Here is a 19535-nt window from a genome sequence, read left to right as displayed (position 1 = left end):
GTGGTTGGATTAGCATTTCAGTTGTTTTGGGGGCTTTCAAGAATTCCTGAACTTGTTATGAGCATGGGCACCAGTTATCTGTAGACTCTTAGCAATCCTACCTTTCAATACACGAGATCAAGAATGATAAGGCTGCCATGCTGTTATTTATGAATTTTCATTTAATAGTGAAAGCTCTGTACATGATTTACTGAAAGTCATACCATGAGCAGAATTCTTTCTTTACTTTTTCCTCTGCAGAGGTATTATTTGCTACTATGATACACATAAATTGCAGCACATTTCATGATTACCTCAAGTAACACAAGAACATACTGTATATACTTACTAGAACATTAAAATCACATTCCGATTTAATGTAATTAAATATAGTGTTCATCTAGCTTCTCAATTGACTGTAATATTCTACTGCAGAAACTGGATAATTTCTTGAAGACAAATGAGTAACTGAAGAGTAAGATGCTTATCACTGACAAAACAGTATCAGAAATCACATTTCAGGATAACCCTATGACAGACCCAGAAACTATTTTGTTGACACATACTGTTGGGATCTAACTTATTTCATCAAAATTCTGGTTATGTACAGCTTCTCCTTCATTTTTCTCCTTTGATTGTGTGCAGGACAGCACACACAAAACTCAGATTCTTCAGGTTTGAGGTGACATAATTAAAAAAGTAATAGCAAATGAAGAAAAGGTAGCTAGGAACAGAAGCAGTAAAAGATGAAAGAATTAAAATAGGAAGATAAATAATGATTTAAATGACTCAGGAATACAACTCAATGCTTTCAAATTATTTTAGTTTATCTATAATATATACACTTTCCACTCTTTCACTTCACAATGATTGTAATTGCTAAGCAGATCTTTAACAGACATGAAAACAGAAACACAACAGCAATGAGAAGCACAACAGCAGGTTAAAACAGAATTCCCTCACTTTGCATTTTCTGTTTCTAGATGTTTTCTGTCTTACCAATAAGGAGCTTTAAAAATGTTCTATTCTTGATTGTATCCTTCAGTGCTTTAGCAAGTTGTGTGTTTGTTTTTTTTTTTTTTTTTTGTTAATGCATTCTTAATTATGATCAAAAGTGTTGTTTTGAATATGTAGATTTCAAAATAAACATTATAAAACATAAAGTATTCCACCAGAAATGCTTGCTTGACAGAACTTAATAGTCTAAAGAACAGAGTTGATTTCTCCAAAACTTTTGATAGAAACAAGACTTGGGAAAGTAACACTCATTTCAGCCTATCAACTCTGCTGCGACTGGCTTTTCAGATAGCCAGATCATTTATCCTCCAGGCAATCAGTCATGCTTAAATTTCTGGATCCATCTTAGCTCTGATTGCTTTCCCCACTGTTTGCAAGGTACCAGTTTAGTTCACCAGACAAAGAGATGGAAAACCTATTTTGTTTGCTTTGCACCAAAACACATATAAGAAAGTTGGGAGTTTTTGGCTGTCCATAAGTGAATTGGCACATCAAAAGTTATTAAGGAAATTCTTCATTCGGTCAGCTCCAATATGCCATATTGGAAGTGTTTTCATTTTAGAAGTAACTGGATAAAATCAGAGGACTATAAGTAGCCAGGAAAGACTTAGCACCATTAAGCACACTATTCACTATTTTTTTCCACATAGCAAAAATAATCAATGAAAATAAACAATCCTGTAATGGCAAGGTCCAAATAGTATTTTTGCTTATAACCAAGCACGTTATATTAATGTCCAGTGGAAGGTATAGGATTAAAATTTATGGAGAACAGTGATGACCTAAAGGAAAAATGTTTCAGGAAAGGTTGTCAGCAATAAAAATTAGTATGAAACATAAACATTAGTGAATCCCCCTGCAGAAATTATTGAATATGGATGGACTTAAGCTCCAATTTTTGAATCATCTTTTAAAGTGTAACTGTAATGCTTCAGGTGACTTGACTAAAGCAGATCCAAAAGGTGAGGATGTTGTGGAGGAAAAGATTCAAACGTATGGAGAGGATAAAATGGTTTATTGCGGGGCTTCCTGAGTCACTGCGTGAGGAGAAACAACCGAAGGACAATGGGTGGACGCGCAGGCCCGCCCGGTGAGGAGGCAGAAGGGAGGAGCCAACTCAGCTCCCTTACCATGGAGAAAGATCAAACCCCCCGCCAACCTTCCCGCCCTACCCGCCCCCTCGCGGGCACCAGCTGAGGGCAACGCCTTCACTCCTGCACACAGCGCATGCTCGCACTTCCACTCAGCGCTACCAGCGCGCATGCGCGATGCTCTAGGCATGCGCTCAGTGCCAGCAGTCGAGAAAGCCGGGCGGAAGTGTTGTTAGCGGCGGACGGTGGCGCGCCGCGCCAGCGAGCAGGTACGGGAGGGGCGCGGAGCGGGGCTCCGCGGGAGCAAGGGGAGGGCGGCGGGCGGCGCCAGGAGGGCTCCGCGGGGGCTCCGCTGCCCGGTGCGGCACCGGCCGGCACCGTGCGCAGCTTCCCTCCCTACATACCCGCTCCCTGTCTCTCCTGCGGGAATTCAGCCCCCGCTTTGGCAAACCTAATGCTTTAGGGCTTCACAGTGTGTGTATATATATATATATGTGTGTGTGTGTGTATATATATATATATATATATATATATATACACACACACATGTACTGTGTATACATATATACAATAAAAACAGTATTAACAGTATTAACAGTGTATATATATATACACTGTTATATATATGCCCTATATACAGTAAATATATTCTATCTTCTCCTAGTTCTACTTAAACTTCTTACACACAAAGTACATAGAAAACAAAGTTTCACTTCATAACACATCTAATCTAACACTAAGTTCTTGCTTTTAAACATCCTGGCTTCTTGCACTTGCTGGATGGCCTCTGAAATAGTTACAGGTCACATAAGGAAAGGACCTGCTGCCCTGTTGTCTTGAGCTCTGTTCATATTGCAGCTGGTGGCTGCTTTCTAGAGCTGCAGTGTTTTTAGGTAAAAGGCAGCATAACAATCCATTTTCCTCAGGTTGAATTTGTTCATTACTATTTTTAAACAATCTGATTGGTACTTTGTAATCTGAAGTGAATAAAGTAAAGGAGTTGGTGTTTATTTATTTTTAAGAACTCTAGTTGTGTGCTAGTGATGGCAAATACCAGCTCTGTTTGAGTAAAAATGGCCTAGGACTTATTTCCAGAGACTTGCACCTGAAAACCTGTACCAGCATCAAGCTGAAGTCTGATGGTCAAGGGGATAAAGTGTGTCACACTTCTGACTTGTTTTTCCTTTTGTTTTAGTTAGCTGTTGTATTTTTTCCCTCAAGGAATGCTCAATGACATTACAAGTTACTAGACTGTGTTAAAAAATGTCCAAGCTACATATTTTTGTCTTCTTGAGTGCTTACAGCGGCATTTTAACTGACCACATCAATTAGATCCTGGTGTTCATGGTTGTTCCTTCATTCTTTATGACTTTTTGGTGAGATTTCCTCCACAGATCTGCACAACCATGTGTTTATTCTCTGATTTGGGGAATGACTTCCAGTAGCTCACTGCAAGTAGCATCTGCTTTAATAAATAACAAATCTCATCATGCATTTGCTGCAGCTTCCTTATCCCAAAACATTAATTCTCTTTATGGCATTTTCATATGTCAGTGGAATATTTCTTGGTTATAGAGAAAGAAATAATCTTTCTAAGTCACCTCTTGCTTCTTGGGATTTCTTTTTTTCTGCTCCAGGACTGATCTCTTACTAGTTCTGAAAGAAAAATTGTGTACTTGAGGAGGGTACACAGGAACAATCCCTAAGTTGTAGCGATAGCCAAAGTTAGGAGCCAGTAGTGCATATGTTTGGCTTGAACAAAGGTTAAATATTGGGTGTATCTGTGTAATCCAGGAAAAATAGTAATTGTGTTCTATCCGCTGCACTGGATTGATATACTATTAGGTATGGTAAAACAGATCCAACTTCAATTTCCTCCCTCAGGAAGTTAATTCTGGAGTCAAGATGGAGAATATTAATGTATTTAATTTTCAATCTTGTTCTTTTCAGGATTAATGACAATTTAATTCTTCAGACTTGTAGTGTTCAGGGTGTAGTTGTATTGTCTCTGGTATGGCATTTATATTCTGAATTTTGTACTGGAGGTACTTGAAAGTACACTAAGTAAGTTTGCAGGTGATACTAAATTGGGAGGAGCTGTTGACTCCAAAGTTGAAATTGATCCATGAGTGTGCCCTGGCAGCCAGGAGGAACAGACATACCCTGGGGCACATCAGGCCCAGCACTGCCAGCCGGGCGAGGGAAGGGATTGTCCTGCTCTGCTCTGCACTGTGTGGCCTCACCTCCAGCACTATGTATATGGTTTGGGTGCCACAGTATAAGAAGGACATAAAACTATTGGATAGCCTCCAAAGGAGGGCTATGAAGATGGTGAGAGGCCTAGAGGGTAAGATATATGAGGAGCAGCTGAGGTCCCTTGGTTTGCTCAGCCCAGAGCAGAGCAGGCTGAGGGGAGGCCTCATGGCGGCCTGCAGCTCCCTCACGAGGGAAGCGGAGGGGCAGGCGCTGAGCTCTGCTCTCTGGGGACAGCGACAGGACCCGAGGGAACGGCATGGAGCTGGGACAGGGGAGGGTCAGGCTGGGGGTTAGGGAAAGGTTCGGCACCCAGAGGGTGGTCGGGCACTGGGACAGGCTCCCCAGGGCAGTGGGCACAGCACCGAGCTGCTGGAGTTCGAGGAGCGTTCAGACAGTGCTCTCAGACCTGACTTTTGGGTGGTCCTGTGTGGAGTCAGGAGTTGGACTCAATGATCCTTGGAGGTCCCTTCCAGCTCAACATATTCTATGGTTTATGACTTGTCAGTATGAAGAAAAAGTGATAACGATTGGCTAAAAATCATATTATTTACAATTTAGGATCCTATTAGGGGCTTAGTTTCTCTGTTTGTTTAAGTATGTGTTCTGATTCCCTTTTTGGAGGGAATAACAGAATTGTGATATTTCAGAGAACTAGACATGAAAGACAAGTATGTTGGACCAATTGAGCAAATAAATGCAATGGGAAGAAGTCTTGTTTTGTGATCACTTTGTCTTCTCTTCCAGGAAATGCTTGTTTCTCTTGATCTGGGGTGAAGAAAACAGGACATTAACTGTGACTGTGCTGTTTTCTTTATATTACTTGTGTTCCTTGTATTTACTTAGAGATATGAGGTCAGTGGGTCATCATTCCATTACTAGTGAACTGTTATTTCTGACTTGCTATCATCTGTGAAAATTTAGTTGATCTTCATTGAATCCTAAGGATTCTCCTTGCTCAAAAATAATTGTACAAAAGAATTAAGCAGCTTGTATATCCAGAATGTACGTGGAGTGATTCCTGCTTGTAACAGGTTGACTTGACCTGTCTGTCACTGCTAATAAGATGTTTTGCAGCGGTAGAATGTTCCCTGGGGCTTTCAACTATTAAGGCATGTTGGTACCTTTAATTTAACATTGACAGGGGATGAGAACATTTTTGTGTACTAAGCTTGTGACCTACAGCTTTTTGTGCTGAAAACTTGTAGCAACTTTCTACCCCTTTATTATCCTAATTACGGTCTAAAATTTGCTATTTCATGTTGCTTAAAGAGGTGTGAAAGAAGGGGAGAAACAGTGATGAATTAACTTGATTGTAAGAACAATTTGCAGTTCTTATGTGCCTTTCTTAGAAAAAAAAAAATTCTTAATTTTCTGTTGTTTCTGTGTCTCACTCATGTTGTGCTGGCGTTCAGGTCAGCAGTTTCGTATTGTTGGTGGTTGTATGGTATAAACTACAATTGTAGCTGCAGCTTGTGGTGTTTTAATGATTTTCAACGCGCATTAAGCAGTGATACAGATAATTTGAGAGTTTTCAGTTCTGTTGCTGAATTCTTTTGTACAATTCTTTTTGAGCAAGGAGAGTCCCTAGGATTCAATGAAGATCCAGTAATTTTTATATATTTTTTTTTAATTTTAAGCTTGTTTTTGGGGTGTGCTGCAACTAAAAGGAAAAACTAATTAATTTCTTACTGATTTCTTACTGAACCTGACAGCTTTTGTTGTACACCAATTTTTTAGCTCCATAATTCAGGTTTTAGATCTTTACAGTCTTAGGTTGCAAGTGAGAAGAATGAGTTAAAGTCCTTCTTGACATTATTATTAATCACATTAAAATATAAGAATCTCTTTCTCTTCTTTCTGGACCTCAACATAAAGGCGTGCTGTGCTTGCAGTATGTTGGTGGAATATGCCCTCATTCCAGAAGAACAAATTTCTAGAATAACTGTTTATTTTTGTTGAAGGTTAACCTTTGTTCAAAGCTGCTTCTATCAGGCAATTGTTTTCTGGTGTACCATGTTATTTTTTCTATGCTTTTGGAATGCATGTTAATGTTCCCTAGATGATTAAGATGGAACTAGTGGGCTGTAGTAGCAGAGTAGACTGCTCCCCTGTCAGAAATATAAAGTCTAGAAAATTAGTAGGTAGAAAATAAATTATAGAGCAGAGCAGCACGTGAATGTTGAACCCATAGCTATCTTCAGTTACTTTCCACTTGCTTAAAAAATGATAGATAGCACTTTTTCTGGGTTTGTTTACAAGGTGTAAGCTTTTGTATAGCTCTCTGATTATTAAAATTATTAAGCTTTTCGGTTGCTCTATCTCTGTATTTTTGTCATTTTTAGCTATCGGAAGGCAATAGGTGTTTTCAGTTTGTGGGAACAGAAATGTTGTTTTTGCAGAGTTACCTTGTTTAGAGGAAAGGAATGTGGTATTGAGATATGCTTACAGTGATAAGAAAGTTTAGCAGGTGACCTTGTAAAATGCAGACAACCAGACTACTTAAAGCAATTAGGTGAAAATCACGGTGTCAAGTCAGATAAGTGAAGAAACATTACCACTTTAAACAGTAAAAATGTCAAATGAAATTTGAAATTTTACAGGCCGGCCGTGCATTGTCTGTGAAGCATCAGGTAGATTGTGAACCTGGATTACCCACTCAATGGGGAAACAGGGGAGGGTCCTGTCATCAAAAAGTATATAAACTATGTTTTGGAATTAGTGGGCGCGCTCTCTTGCTTGCAGGGCACCCACCACTGCAATCAGAAATTACTACTTCACTGAGAGCCTTGCCTGAGCCTAAGTTATTGGCTACGGAGTGTTTCTCACAAGTTCACTGCCTACTTTCCTGTGTGAGTATGTTTTGCAGCCATCCCGTTTTTCTGCTGTTCAGAGTGTCCTGTGATGCTGTCTACCTTTCTTACAGCTTCCTCGCCCCCTTCCTTATGAGAAGCTCTGTTTATGCCACTTACAGGATTCTTGAGCAGCAGATTCAAATTGGAGTGATTCCTGTCAGTGTTACGCAGACAGCCTTTTCAGAGCAACAGAGATACTCGACAGACTTATCTTCACTTAGCTGCTATTCACAACAGCTCTGAGTGCCAAGGACAGCACTAAAGATATTTGCACCTAGATTTTGGAAGCCAGGGCTTGCATCACTTCTGTTTTGAAAACTTGCTTTTGTAGCTCTTGGAGCTGCAGTGTGTGTGTACATATGCACCCACGCCTTCGTGTTTTAATTGCAGAGAACAAAAATCTGGGAACTTCGGTGTTTAGCTGTTAAAATACATGACCTTATTTTTATATGTATAGAAATTCAAGATCTAGAAAAAGGAAAAAAAAAAAAACAAAACAAAAAAGAAAAAACCACACAACTTGTTTTCTACTTGGATGTTATTTACATATATACTCCCACAATTAGGTAATTTGTTAAGTAGTGTAAATAATACGGGCATGTACCACTGCATCAACTTGCATACGTCTCCTTTTCAGAAATTTTCCTTTGTAATTTTGAAGACACGTGCAGAATATTCATTCAATTGAAATAAATGGTAAAGGATTTTTTTTTTAAAGGAAAGTAAGGGGGCCGTAGAATTTAAGGGTAGCCATCAGAAAGAGTCAAGTTTTTAAACCTGAATACCTTCATTTATTTTGATTTAACAGCGGTCTTTGAATTATAACAAAATACATCTTGGCTTTTATATGTCTCTGGGAAAACAACAACAGCAACAACACAGAAACATCTATGTAATTGTTCAAGTACCGTAACAGAGAGAAATTTAAGAAGTGTTAATTTGTTATGTTGTACGTCTCCCTAGCTCATTCTGATGTTGCTTGATGAAGAGCAACATCGCTGATTAACTTTGAAGTTGACTGTTTTCAGATGAAATGGATTGGCCTCTCAGGCTGCTAGAACGTAGTGTGAAGTAGATACTTTTGACTGGAAAGCTTTTTAAGAGTTTTAGTTGCTGTTTTCACTAGAGGCTTGAAATCCTAGCCAGGTAATGATGACATTGTCTTGGTTCGTGTTTGAAAACACAGATAAAGGCATCAGAGATGTTGCACAGGACACGTAAACCCTCGTAGCTCCGTAGTTAAAGCAGTCTACAGAGAGGGCAGAGCATATGCATCTTTGCACCTGGGTTTTGCCCCTCCTTTAGCTCAAGTAGGAACTGAAACCTGAATCTGGTGCTGTACCTGGCAGCCTTGGAATGAGCTCCTGTTGTCATCTTCTGAGTGATACAAAGCCTTCTTGTTTCGTGGGCACTGGGGAGGAAGCTACAGAGGAAGAAGTTGCTGGCTGACATTTGTTGCAAAGTAGGGGAATATATATTGTGTGCCAGGGAGATGCATGGCCCTGTGGCCTTGTTACTCTCCTGTTACTGAGTCTCCTGATTTCAAGTGGATGCTTAGTTATCTGAAGTAGATGTGGGATTGGTTTTCAAAGTCTAAGCTACAAATTTAGATTAGACACTGAAGTCAGGCACTAGTGTTTTTCCCATGAGATACCATAGTTACCAGACTCTCTACGATGTGTTTTGTGTTTAAATGCATACTTAGTTTCCTAGATGCAATAGGAAAGCAGAAGAAACCAGAGGCTGTTTTGTTATTATTGCTTTCTTAAATGTTAGCAGAAAAGCTAATGTTGCTAGTGGAGGGTTAACTGCTGTTTTACAAATTGTCTGTTAGACAAGAATAAGGCTGCTAGAGAGTTTCCGCAGGAAGAAGAAGGAGCTGTTCAGTAATAGAGAAATAGTACATGGAATAGGATGGCTTTGGGTACTGGCGTGACAGTAAGGTGAAGAACCTGTTTTTTGTTTGTTTGTTTTAAAAAATATCTGTAGTATTTCTGAGTGTCTGCTCCTATTTTCATGGGCTTATGTTTATAATTTATCACCTACTGGTCTTTCCCCTCAGGAAATGTTAGGAATGGTTTGGGCAATGGCTTCCCATTTCCATTTCATTGTAAGGGAGCACTCTGTAAGAATTCAGTCTGCTTAGCATTGAATAAGCACTTCTGAACTGAAATGAGAACGTATTTTAAACTTTTATTTAGTAGCACACCAGGTTTTGTGTTCCTTCCAGAGTTGGAAATACTTAATATTTTTTTGTGTGTTTTTCACTGTCATATAGAGATTGCTAAAACTGTCTGAAATAAGGACTATGACTATAATCTTGCCAAATGTTTTTTTTAGAAATAGAAAGTATTGTTACGTAGCTTATTAAAACTTACTGAAAATTGAAGATTGAAAGTGCTGTGACTTTTCTGCAGATAACACTTTAAACAGAAAATTTACAACAGGAAAAAAACAACAACAACAAAACCAACAAATACACTAAGTCAAAAAGAATGAGATGACCAAATAATGAGCAATAAAAAGTAGCAAAAACTACTTACTGCTATATCATGTTTGTAATTTTTTTTATGTGTAACTTTGCTACAATAGACTCTTCTCCCTCTCTCCCGTTCTTATTATCATAACAATAACATCACCAATAATTTGTTTCATCGACTTAAGGCACAGTGAGGACAAACAATAGAAGCTGAAGTCATACATTTCCCAGCTTTTTTTTTTAGCGGTGCAGTGTTTAGCATTTGTAGAGGCCGATCTTATTTTCTTACTATTTTTTTCTTTAGAAAATGTTGTTCAATGTATCAAGTAAAGTCTACATAAGCATATTACATTTACCTTAGGTTGAACAGATACCTCATTTTGAAGCAGTCAACGTGTATTATACAGAATGTAGTGACTGTTTAGCTACAACCTGTGCTGTGGAAAGGGTCTCTTTATAATGAAGATTAATATATGATAAGCCACATACAAGGTAGAAGTTTTTAATGTAAGTCTTATTTCAGAAGGTATGGAAGTTGGCTTACATGACTGCTTTGACTATATTCTTCCCTTAGGAAGTGTTATCCCACGTGTTGCTGGTGCCTTCCAAGAGCACCAGATGTGATTTTGGAGACCTGAGGAGGCTGATACAATTAATGCCACTGATCATTGCTCCACGTGTTGGAGTCAGCATAGGTAATAGCTGTTGAGGCAGCCTATCTGTGATTTAGGCAGCAACATAGATAGGAGCCATCAGCTGAGGGATCTGCTGTGTGTGTGGCTGTCATGAACAGCTCCCCATTTTTATAAGGACCTTTTATTTATTTTGGTGGTCTTCTGTGCTTACAATAAAGAGCTTGGTAAGCATAGTCAGTTAACGTGTGATGACTGACTATTTTCTGATCTTAAATCTTCTGGGGTGTTTGTTCATTTGTTTGTTTTAATTTTGGGAGGGGGTTGAGGGACAAGGAAATCTTGCCAGTTGCACAAACTGCTTTGAAAATCAGTCATGCAAACATAATGCGTCTCCTGTGCATCTTCTTCTCCAAATTGCTGATGTACTGTTGCTGATCCAGCTGTAGTTGCACTTCTGCTTTTCACTTGGCAACAAGATTCTGCTTTGGCATTGCCATTCAAACTCCATCTTTGTTTTCTAATGTGTATTTCTGTGCATAAAGCATTCATTCTGTTTATCTTTTACATTCACCAGTTTTTAATCATGTATAAAGTATTATTTTGTTGCCATTTCCAGCACAATGAAATGTTTTCCAAATAAAAAAGTTACAGTGGAGGTCTACCACCAAGCAAATGTTATGTTCTTTCTTCCTGATGTTCATTGTACTGAGAGATGGGGCCAATCCCTCTGAAGATTTTTAGTCTTGTACAATAAAACTCTTGTGTTATGAAATAGATTTTCCAATTCAGAATAAATTGCATCTTCTAGTAATTCGTAGTTTGAATAAGCTGAGTAGCTTCAGGAGTCTGTTTTTCATTTTTGTTTAGATAAAGCAACCATGCCTGTTCAGCTGCTGAAGATCATTAAAGGAAAATCTGAGCCTCCATTACCAAGCCACTTGCAGAGGGAGGATTTAAAACATTTGCACGCAGGCTTGGATTATACCAACAAATACTTCCAGGTAACTTACTGACAAACAAATTTTGCTTTGAAATAATTCCTGCTTTATTGACAAGGGGTCAAAGTATTTTGACTCAGTTTGTGACTTACTGGTGCGATACGTTTATGTACATTTGTTGCATAGCTTTAAGTAACGTGGAATTATGACACTATTGGAGTTAGTTGCATTGTTGGTATTGAGTCCATTGGTCTGCAGTTCTGCCCCTTCCTCTTGCACGGGCAGGTTTAAATTTTATAAGAGGTTTTCATATATCAAAGAAATATATATATAAAAATATATTTTTCATTTTTTATGTACCCATATAAAAATACTTTATGCAGAAGACTGTGCTGAAAATTAAAGGTTTGAGGAAGGTTGTTTATTTTTTAAATAGTAACAAGCATCACCATCCTGTTAAAGATCAGATTTCTCAGTGATGTATTTTGAAACAGTTTTTTTTTTTTCTTGCATGAAGCAATTCAGTAGCCAGTTTTATGGAAAGAGATCTCTGGCAACTACATGCATCAAGATATGTTCATTTTTTTAAATCATTATCAACTGCACATTATATATTCTCCAGGACTTCCAAATATATTTCAGTATATATTCAAAGTACAGTCCTAGTGTACTAGTGTAATGCAGCAATATATTTTTTCATTCCTAAACCACATATGCTCTGTAAAATACAGTGCCAATTCTTGAGGGTTTTCTTTTTTAACCTGTTTAATTTTTTGTATGCGTGGTGCTGAAAATCCTGTTTACCATCCCTCACATTTAAGAGGCTAGAAATCGGCATCATCCCAGGCTTGTTTTCTGACTATTAAAAATAAAAGAAATTCTGGAGAAAACCTCAGGTGGTTTGCATCCTTAAAAAATGATGCAAATGTTTTAAAAGTATGAACAGAAGTGATTTCTGCATCCAAAAAGAACATTTTGCTTCCCCACCTGTATATTCCCAGTTCCAGTGTTAGTGCTTATCTAACTCTGTGATGACTCAGTTGAGAGAAATAAACTGGCAGGAAACTATCCGTATTACCAGGGTAGTTTTCAGCTGCTCTTCTTCTCTGGACTGGTTCGTTCTGGTGTCAAGGAGATGCCAGAAGTAAAGCAGAAAGGAGCAAATCTGCCCTTTTTGGAAGTAGACTGCTAGAGTGTGATAGGAGGTGATTTGATGACATAAATGAGGGAGAATGACCCCTTAGGTCTTGTAAATGAACAAATGGAATTATCAAAATCCAGTGGTGCTTATAAGCAGGGTTTTTATTCCTCAGGGTGTAGCTTTCTGTCCCCATGCACCTGCAGGGCATATAGGCTTTTCTGCTTTTAAAGAGCTATTTCTGCAAGTACCCTCTGACACTGAAGAACAGGGATTCTTGTTCACAAAGGAAATGCTGAAGCAAACGGAAGCAGATTCTGAATTAGAAAAGGTTTCTGCCAGAGCAAATGTTTCCAGTAGGAAAGCAGGATGATTATTAACATACTATGATTTAAAGCATACATGGCATACATGTGATTTTATAGCTAATTGCTGAAAAATAAAGTGTACAGAATCTTTCTCAGAATTTTGCCTTATATTAAGAAAACTTCATGCTCCCGCCAACATGGATTAGTAGGTGACTAAACCAGCTTGGCATAAAACCAGTACAACTGGAGAGCTGATAAAGCTTAGGCTAATGCACCATTAAATATGTTGGAGAATCCAGTTCCACAAACCGTGCTTGAAGGAAATGTTAGACTGCACTGATGTTAGGTTATCTTAGTAGTGGCATGCTGTTACTCCAGAGCTGCCAAAAGTCAGGCCATGTGTTGAGAAAGAAGACAGGGCAGAGGATGATTTTATGAAGTGTTTTCCTTTCGTTCTTCTGAAAGCTCTTTTTTTTCTAGCATCCCTCTGAAGAATATAAAGTTTAATTTAAATTTATGTTCCCCATTAATTGTGCGAACACAGCACAACAAAAGTCCATACATCCTCAGTCAGGCTGTGCCATGACAGAACCTGATGCCACCTCCTGTTATTTCGTTATGCTTTGGACTGTATTCATGTAGTCATAGATTTTTGACCTTTGTTTTAGTCTAAATGAAGTTTTGCTGTTTTCTTGAAAGTAAAAAAAAAACAAACAAAAAAAAAAGTTTTTTGGTGTAATAAAATTAAATTATGCTTCAGGTTGGAAAAGGAGAATTTATGGATGTTAAGTAATTCTTTATAAAAAAAATAAAATAAATTGTTCAATTTTATTTGTATTCCTTCTCTGTTAATATGTTGTTGTAGGACTAATTTTGCTCTGAAAAACATCTACTATAGCAGTTCAGTGCTGTATATTTTATCCTAATTTGGTTTAAAAGGTGTTTACTAACATTTAAATCAAGTTTCCTAAAGAACGTGTGTGTTATAACATCACGGTGATTTACCCGACTGTCCTCTTAATGTTGCTTTTGTGCATTTATAGATGATTGCCCCTGCTGTGTCTTTAGAAGAGCCCATTTATTTATTTATTTATTTTTACTGCACTGTTTTATAGTTCTCCTCTTAAGTGGCTCATAGACTCAGTTTTCAAATTCCTGTGTTTATTGAACCAACTTCTATGTTTTTATCCATGAAAATGACAGTTTTTTACCTGCCTTACTAGGTAGGAATACATTAGACTAACATTTTTGTTAACATTGAAGAAGCTTTACTGATGAGATGCCACATTTCTGAAAACAAGCAAATAAACAAAAATTGTTCCAAGGAGATGTCAACCTACGTAAAATTGCAGTGATTTTCTTTCAGTGTAACTTGGAACTTTATTATAATAATACACTAATATGTATCATACGTATAATAAAAGATATTTTATGTGTTTAATAGAAACTTAGACTCTTTTAGAGCATGCTATTGATGAATTTTTATATTGCTGCAGTTTCCAGGCTTTGTAATGCTGTTTTATAATCCCAGCTGTACATTTTTTATTTCCACAGATTATTTATCTTCATATGTGTCTTTTATCTCTCGACTATGTTTTTATATTTATGTTGTAAGTTTTGGCCAGTAATTTTTGAGGAATTGCTTTATCTTTTAAGATTTTGATTGCCCTACCCATTTTAGCCTTTGTTGTGTTAGTGTAAGTAGTAAAAGGTACCTCCATATCTATTATTTCATTGTGCAGTCTAAGCTTACCACCTAGTTTGTAGCAAGTAGTTTTGACGTATACTATGTAATGCATGGAATTTCCTTTATACCCCAAGTTTTATTTATTTTTGTAAGAATTCAGATGCTCTTATTTTATTTCTACCTTTTCTTCTTTTAGCTACCATTTTGCTCTTATTTTATTTCTACCTTTTCTTCTTTTAGCTACCATTTTGCTCTTATTTTATTTCTACCTTTTCTTCTTTTAGCTCATAGAGATTTCAGCTGTTATCAGTGTTTCAGTAACATATAGGTATATAGTCCTAGTTCATATATATCTGTGTATATACATTTATTTTTATTTTTTAGGGAGTTGTTATTCTTTCCTACCCACAAACAAAACTTGGAGATGGGACAGACTTTCTCAAGATTGTTCTTCAAGGTACTTGTTTGCCTTTTTTTTTTCCTGACCTTCTCGACACTTTTTTTGACATCATGCTATCACACCACTAGTACCTGCTTTGTGTTCAGAAAATGTTTAGACTTGAAATAATGTCTAGAAATGTTAATTCCCCTCACAAGTGGATTATTTTAAAATTATACCTTATCTGTGAGCAATATAGTCTCTGTATTTTTCAGTAGACTTCTTGTTGCAGAATCTTTTAAAATACTGTTTTGGAAATTCATTAACTATGTGTACAGCTTTAATAGAGTATTTTTAAGCTGCTTATCATAAAGAAGGACTAGGAAACATATACAATGTCAGCGTACACTTAATATAGATCTGTATGTCGGTTAGCAGTAAGATATATGTATTGTATTTTAAACTAAGCGGTTCAAAGAAAGATTTTCTGCTCATTACTCAAATATCAGTAGACACATTCAGTCCTCCAAGTGTTGGAGGACTTAAGTTGTTCATCATATAATAAATAGTAGTTTAAAAAAAAACTCTCCTTAAGTCCAAAGCTTATCTTTCCTTCCTATCAGGAAACAGAAGGATGTCATTAGTCAGGAGTCCAAATTAATGCTGGACTTCCCATTTCTTTTAACTTCCTTTTCAGCTCCTTCCTTACACTTGTTAGGGAATTATCACTTGTTGCTTTTGAACCTTCCTGATTCTACAAATTCTGTGATTATGACCAAAGTGTAGGTTATGGGGCGCAGATCCTACCTGGTGGTGCTGCTTGTGATTAGTGTCACCAGAGGTGAATGAAGTTGATGGGACTGGAAGCATTTTCCCTGCTTCAGAGTTCCCAAGGATAGAAGGAAAATTTTATGAGTCTTGTTAATTTCAAATGACTGTTCAAGAAGGCTGAGAGCTTCTGCATGTTCTCCAGAGCATCAAAAAGATAAATTTGCACATCTAAATCATTAGTGTCAATTCTGTAACAATAACAGCTAGGAAAATCTTCTAAAATAACAACTTGATTTCTGCTTTGGTCCTCCTGGAAGACTACTTACTTGATATGCATATGTCCTGCAGAATCATCTCTATTTAATCTAGTTCTATAGTTCTGTGTTAATGCAAAAAAATCAAATGTGACTAGTTAATATTTCCTTTCTAATATTATGTACTGAATTGTTCAAGTGGAAATTTGTGTCATTTCTGCTTAATGTACACTGATGCAGAATATGTACCCATATAAAATAGTCATCTAATAAAGAATATTTTACTGATTTACCTAGAGTTAGCACACAAAAACAGTTTAACAGCTATTTTAAATGATTTTCTGCTTGTAAATAAATTGGAATGGAGTGTTAGGCTCTGAAGATGAATTTATTTTGGAAACATCTTCTTGTTACAGTTTTGCTTTGAAGAATTTATGGTAATTGGATTTTTTTCCTTTTTTTTCCCTATAGATAACTCATGTGCAAGGATCGACAGTATCAATATTCTAATATATGGAAAAATGGCAGATGATTGTGCAAAAGTTATACGTAATGGGGTAAAATGTATTTATTTTTTCTTATTTTAAGGGTTGTTTTCCACAGATCTATGTTGCTTTCTTATTTTCTCTTTGTATAGCTATCACCAAAATTAGAAATAGTTTGTTTAGTCAGTTCAAATCTATAAATACAAACTAGAAAAAAGTATTTGGTTCTGTAAATTCCTTTGGACAATAACATTGAAATAAAGCAGTTCTTTTTGTTTTTTCAGTGTTGTTTCCTTTACTTAACAGGTAAAGGATCATGAATGTTGATGATAGAAAAGCTATCTTTTTATGTTCATAAGTTAAAAGTCTATGGCAATTTGATAAGGTAGACCTTAAAATTATATTGATTTAACACATAACTTTTAGTGTAATTGTTTGGGTTTTTTTCAGTAACTCAAAACAGCATAGTCTTTATTGTCTGTGTGCTGGCATCTTGCTTCATTAGAGATGCATCTTGGTTTGATAGCTCCAGGGTAAAGGACATTGGCAAGTCAGCCTCTGAGTTTCAGTGAGAAAGTGCTGCAACTAAAGAGGGAAAACAAGCTGAAAACAATTACCTCAAGTTAATAATTTTGATTAGATTGCCTGTCAGTTTGCTGACATTTCAATATTAGCCAGATATCGACTTAAAGTATACAGTACATTATAAACTCATGTTAGTGCTTTATTGTTTGTGATACAAATTCACACTGAAAATTGAGAATTATTTAGTGAAGAAAATTGAGCTTTCTTTTCAGATTTTTAGAAATATTTTTTATGAGCAAAATTTAAAGACCTTCTCAAACGTGGAAATAGAAATGGCTTAGTTAAAATATCTGTTTAGGCTTTTCGGATCATAGAATGATGATATCCTGAGTTGGAAGGGACCCACAAGGACCATTGAGTCCAACTCCTGACTTCATGCAGAATCACTCAAAAATCAGACTGTATGTCTGAGAGTGTTGTCCAGATGCTGCTCAAATGGCATACCTGGTGTCAAGACCACTTCCCTGGGCAGCCTGTTCTAGTGCCTGACCACCCTCTCTGTGCAGAGCTTTTTTCCTAATACCCAGTCAAGTATACCTGAACTCTGTCGATCTGTATGCCGAAACATAAAACATTCAGATGTTAGGTACATACATCAAAATATTATTGAAAGTCCAAATTGCTTTGAATTTATTGGATATTTTAATTTCAGTTCAGAGGAAAGCCTGCTCTTTTCATGTAATTCTACCCAAAGATAAATAATGATTTTTGCTTGTTTCTCAGCTCTTTTCTTTTTTCTTTTCTTTTTTTGAGAAGGGAAGATCGATTTGTATTCCTTGGGAGTGATATTGCTGTTTCTGGATAGTAGCTTGCATTCTGAATTGTATTGGCTTCAAAGATGCATGTGTCAGCTCTGGAGACATATGGGACTGATGGTGCAAATTTCACGAACTACACCTATAATTAGAGCTGATGCGTTTATATACTATGTAGTGATCTATAGTATGTTTTTATTTCTATGATTAGATGCTTACATACTTTCAGACAGTGAAAACTTCTGAATCCTTGTTTTTTCAGCTGTGTTAATCTTACTAAATTAATATAGCTTAATAATAATAAGGATTTTTTTAGTTGTTTTCCTATAAATAAATATATTTCAGAGAAAAGGAACTAAGCATTTAGTTTTCGCTTAGATGACCCTCAAATATAGGCGGTTATACATTGACTACTTTTTCAAATATTAAAAAAAAAAACAACAAACAAACAAACACAAAAGTACCTTACCCAAGAAAAGATTTAATATCGCTCTTTTTTTCAAAAGAGTCTTTTTGAGACTTTTTAAACTTGTGATAAATGAGCTGAAGTCACTAAGTATAAGAGAGACTGACAGTCTCTCTGGCTGGCCCCCAAAAATACTGGTATTATGAATGTTTAGTAAGTAGTTGTGAAATATAGGTGAAATGTTCCCATGGAAATTAAAGATGCTGGCATACATATTTGTCGATCCTTCTTTTTCTCTGTCATTCTGACCTTGTCATGTTTTCAGTCACATAATGTGTGAGTTAAAATATTCAAAAATGCTTATTGTATTTTTAATGAATCTGTAAAATTCTTCAGAAGTTTTAATCAACAATGCAATTCCTTGCACTTCAAGGATTTTTTTCTGGCATAATTTACCATGTGGTTTCCATCAGCAGGTAATTGATCTTGTCATGAACTGAATGGGATAAAACTTTGTTTTTAAGAAATTGCTGAGTCTAAGAAAAGTTTTCCACCAAAAGGTGCTTGTTCTGACAGATAGCATAGTGGTAGGTCTTGGGAAGTACATGTCATCTGTGCTTTGTAATCTATTAAATAGAAAGTCTGGAGAAAAGCAAAAAATAAATACATCTGCAGGACATCTTCCTCTGTTTGCAGCTAGTATCTCTCCAGTTAGGTTATATGAAGGAAAAGTCAGGAACACAGTGGTCATGGTCATGAATGAGAGATTTCACAAATAGAATTCTTTCAAATGAATTTAACAGTAAGGAATAAAAATTACCTAGATTCTTTTAGTGGAACCTGTACAGATATTGTGCTATTAATTTGACCTTGAGATTGATGCATGGCCAATTTCAGACTTGTGTGAGTTTGAGGAAACAACACCGAGGGGCTTGGGTAATGTGTGCAGGTCAGAGAGCGTTCAATTCTAAATCAGATTCTGCTGTGAATCAAAGCCTTGTTTTACTGTTTGTCATATGCCATGCAGAAGAGAGAAATGTGCCTTGAATATCAGCACAATCAGTTCAATTGGTTTGAGACAGAAAGTCCTTTTACAAATCTCGGATATGTATGAAATAAGAAGCATCAGTCTTTATACTAGTTTCTGGATTCCACAGAATTTTGGCTGTGATTCATAGATGGGAAGTTCTTGAATTAATTTGTTAAATATACAATCTGCAGAATGATTTTAAATATAAAGAACTAATGATTTTTATTGTCCTGATTAACATACAAATCATGAGTAAAGCCTTGAGTAACGATTAGATCAGTCCCAGAGAGCTGAATGGGAAACCACAACCTACAGGCAGCAACCCTTAGAAAGCCAGCACTAAAATCGGTGTTCTTCCCCAATAACCCGAACCTTCGCACTGCATACAGTCCTAAATTTCAAAACATTTTCAAAGCTTATGTAAATTTTGTTCATGTTTAGAAACTGCAGCTCACAACCTGTCAAAGCTGACCAAGAATTAATGATAAAT

The 19535-nt window shown here is 36.7% G+C and overlaps 1 protein-coding gene across 2 annotated transcripts in view; it reads left to right on the top strand.

The window, feature by feature from the left end:
• Positions 1-2319: 2319 nt before the first annotated feature.
• The window catches only part of POT1 (protection of telomeres 1), a 71811-nt gene continuing 54595 nt past the window's right edge, over positions 2320-19535 (top strand). For both annotated transcript variants that reach the window (XM_084306580.1, XM_084306581.1), the window contains exons 1-4: positions 2320-2356; positions 11177-11310; positions 14765-14837; positions 16256-16341. In XM_084306580.1, the coding sequence (XP_084162706.1) occupies positions 11188-11310; positions 14765-14837; positions 16256-16341 (282 nt within the window). In that variant the 5' untranslated portion in view covers positions 2320-2356; positions 11177-11187. The remainder of the gene's footprint in view (positions 2357-11176; positions 11311-14764; positions 14838-16255; positions 16342-19535) is intronic.

The sequence above is a fragment of the Netta rufina genome (genome assembly GCF_964035555.1).
Source record: "Netta rufina genome assembly, chromosome: 1".
Taxonomy (NCBI): domain Eukaryota; kingdom Metazoa; phylum Chordata; class Aves; order Anseriformes; family Anatidae; genus Netta; species Netta rufina.
Note: the sequence above shows the minus strand (reverse complement) of the source record. Positions and strands in the feature narration are given on the sequence as shown.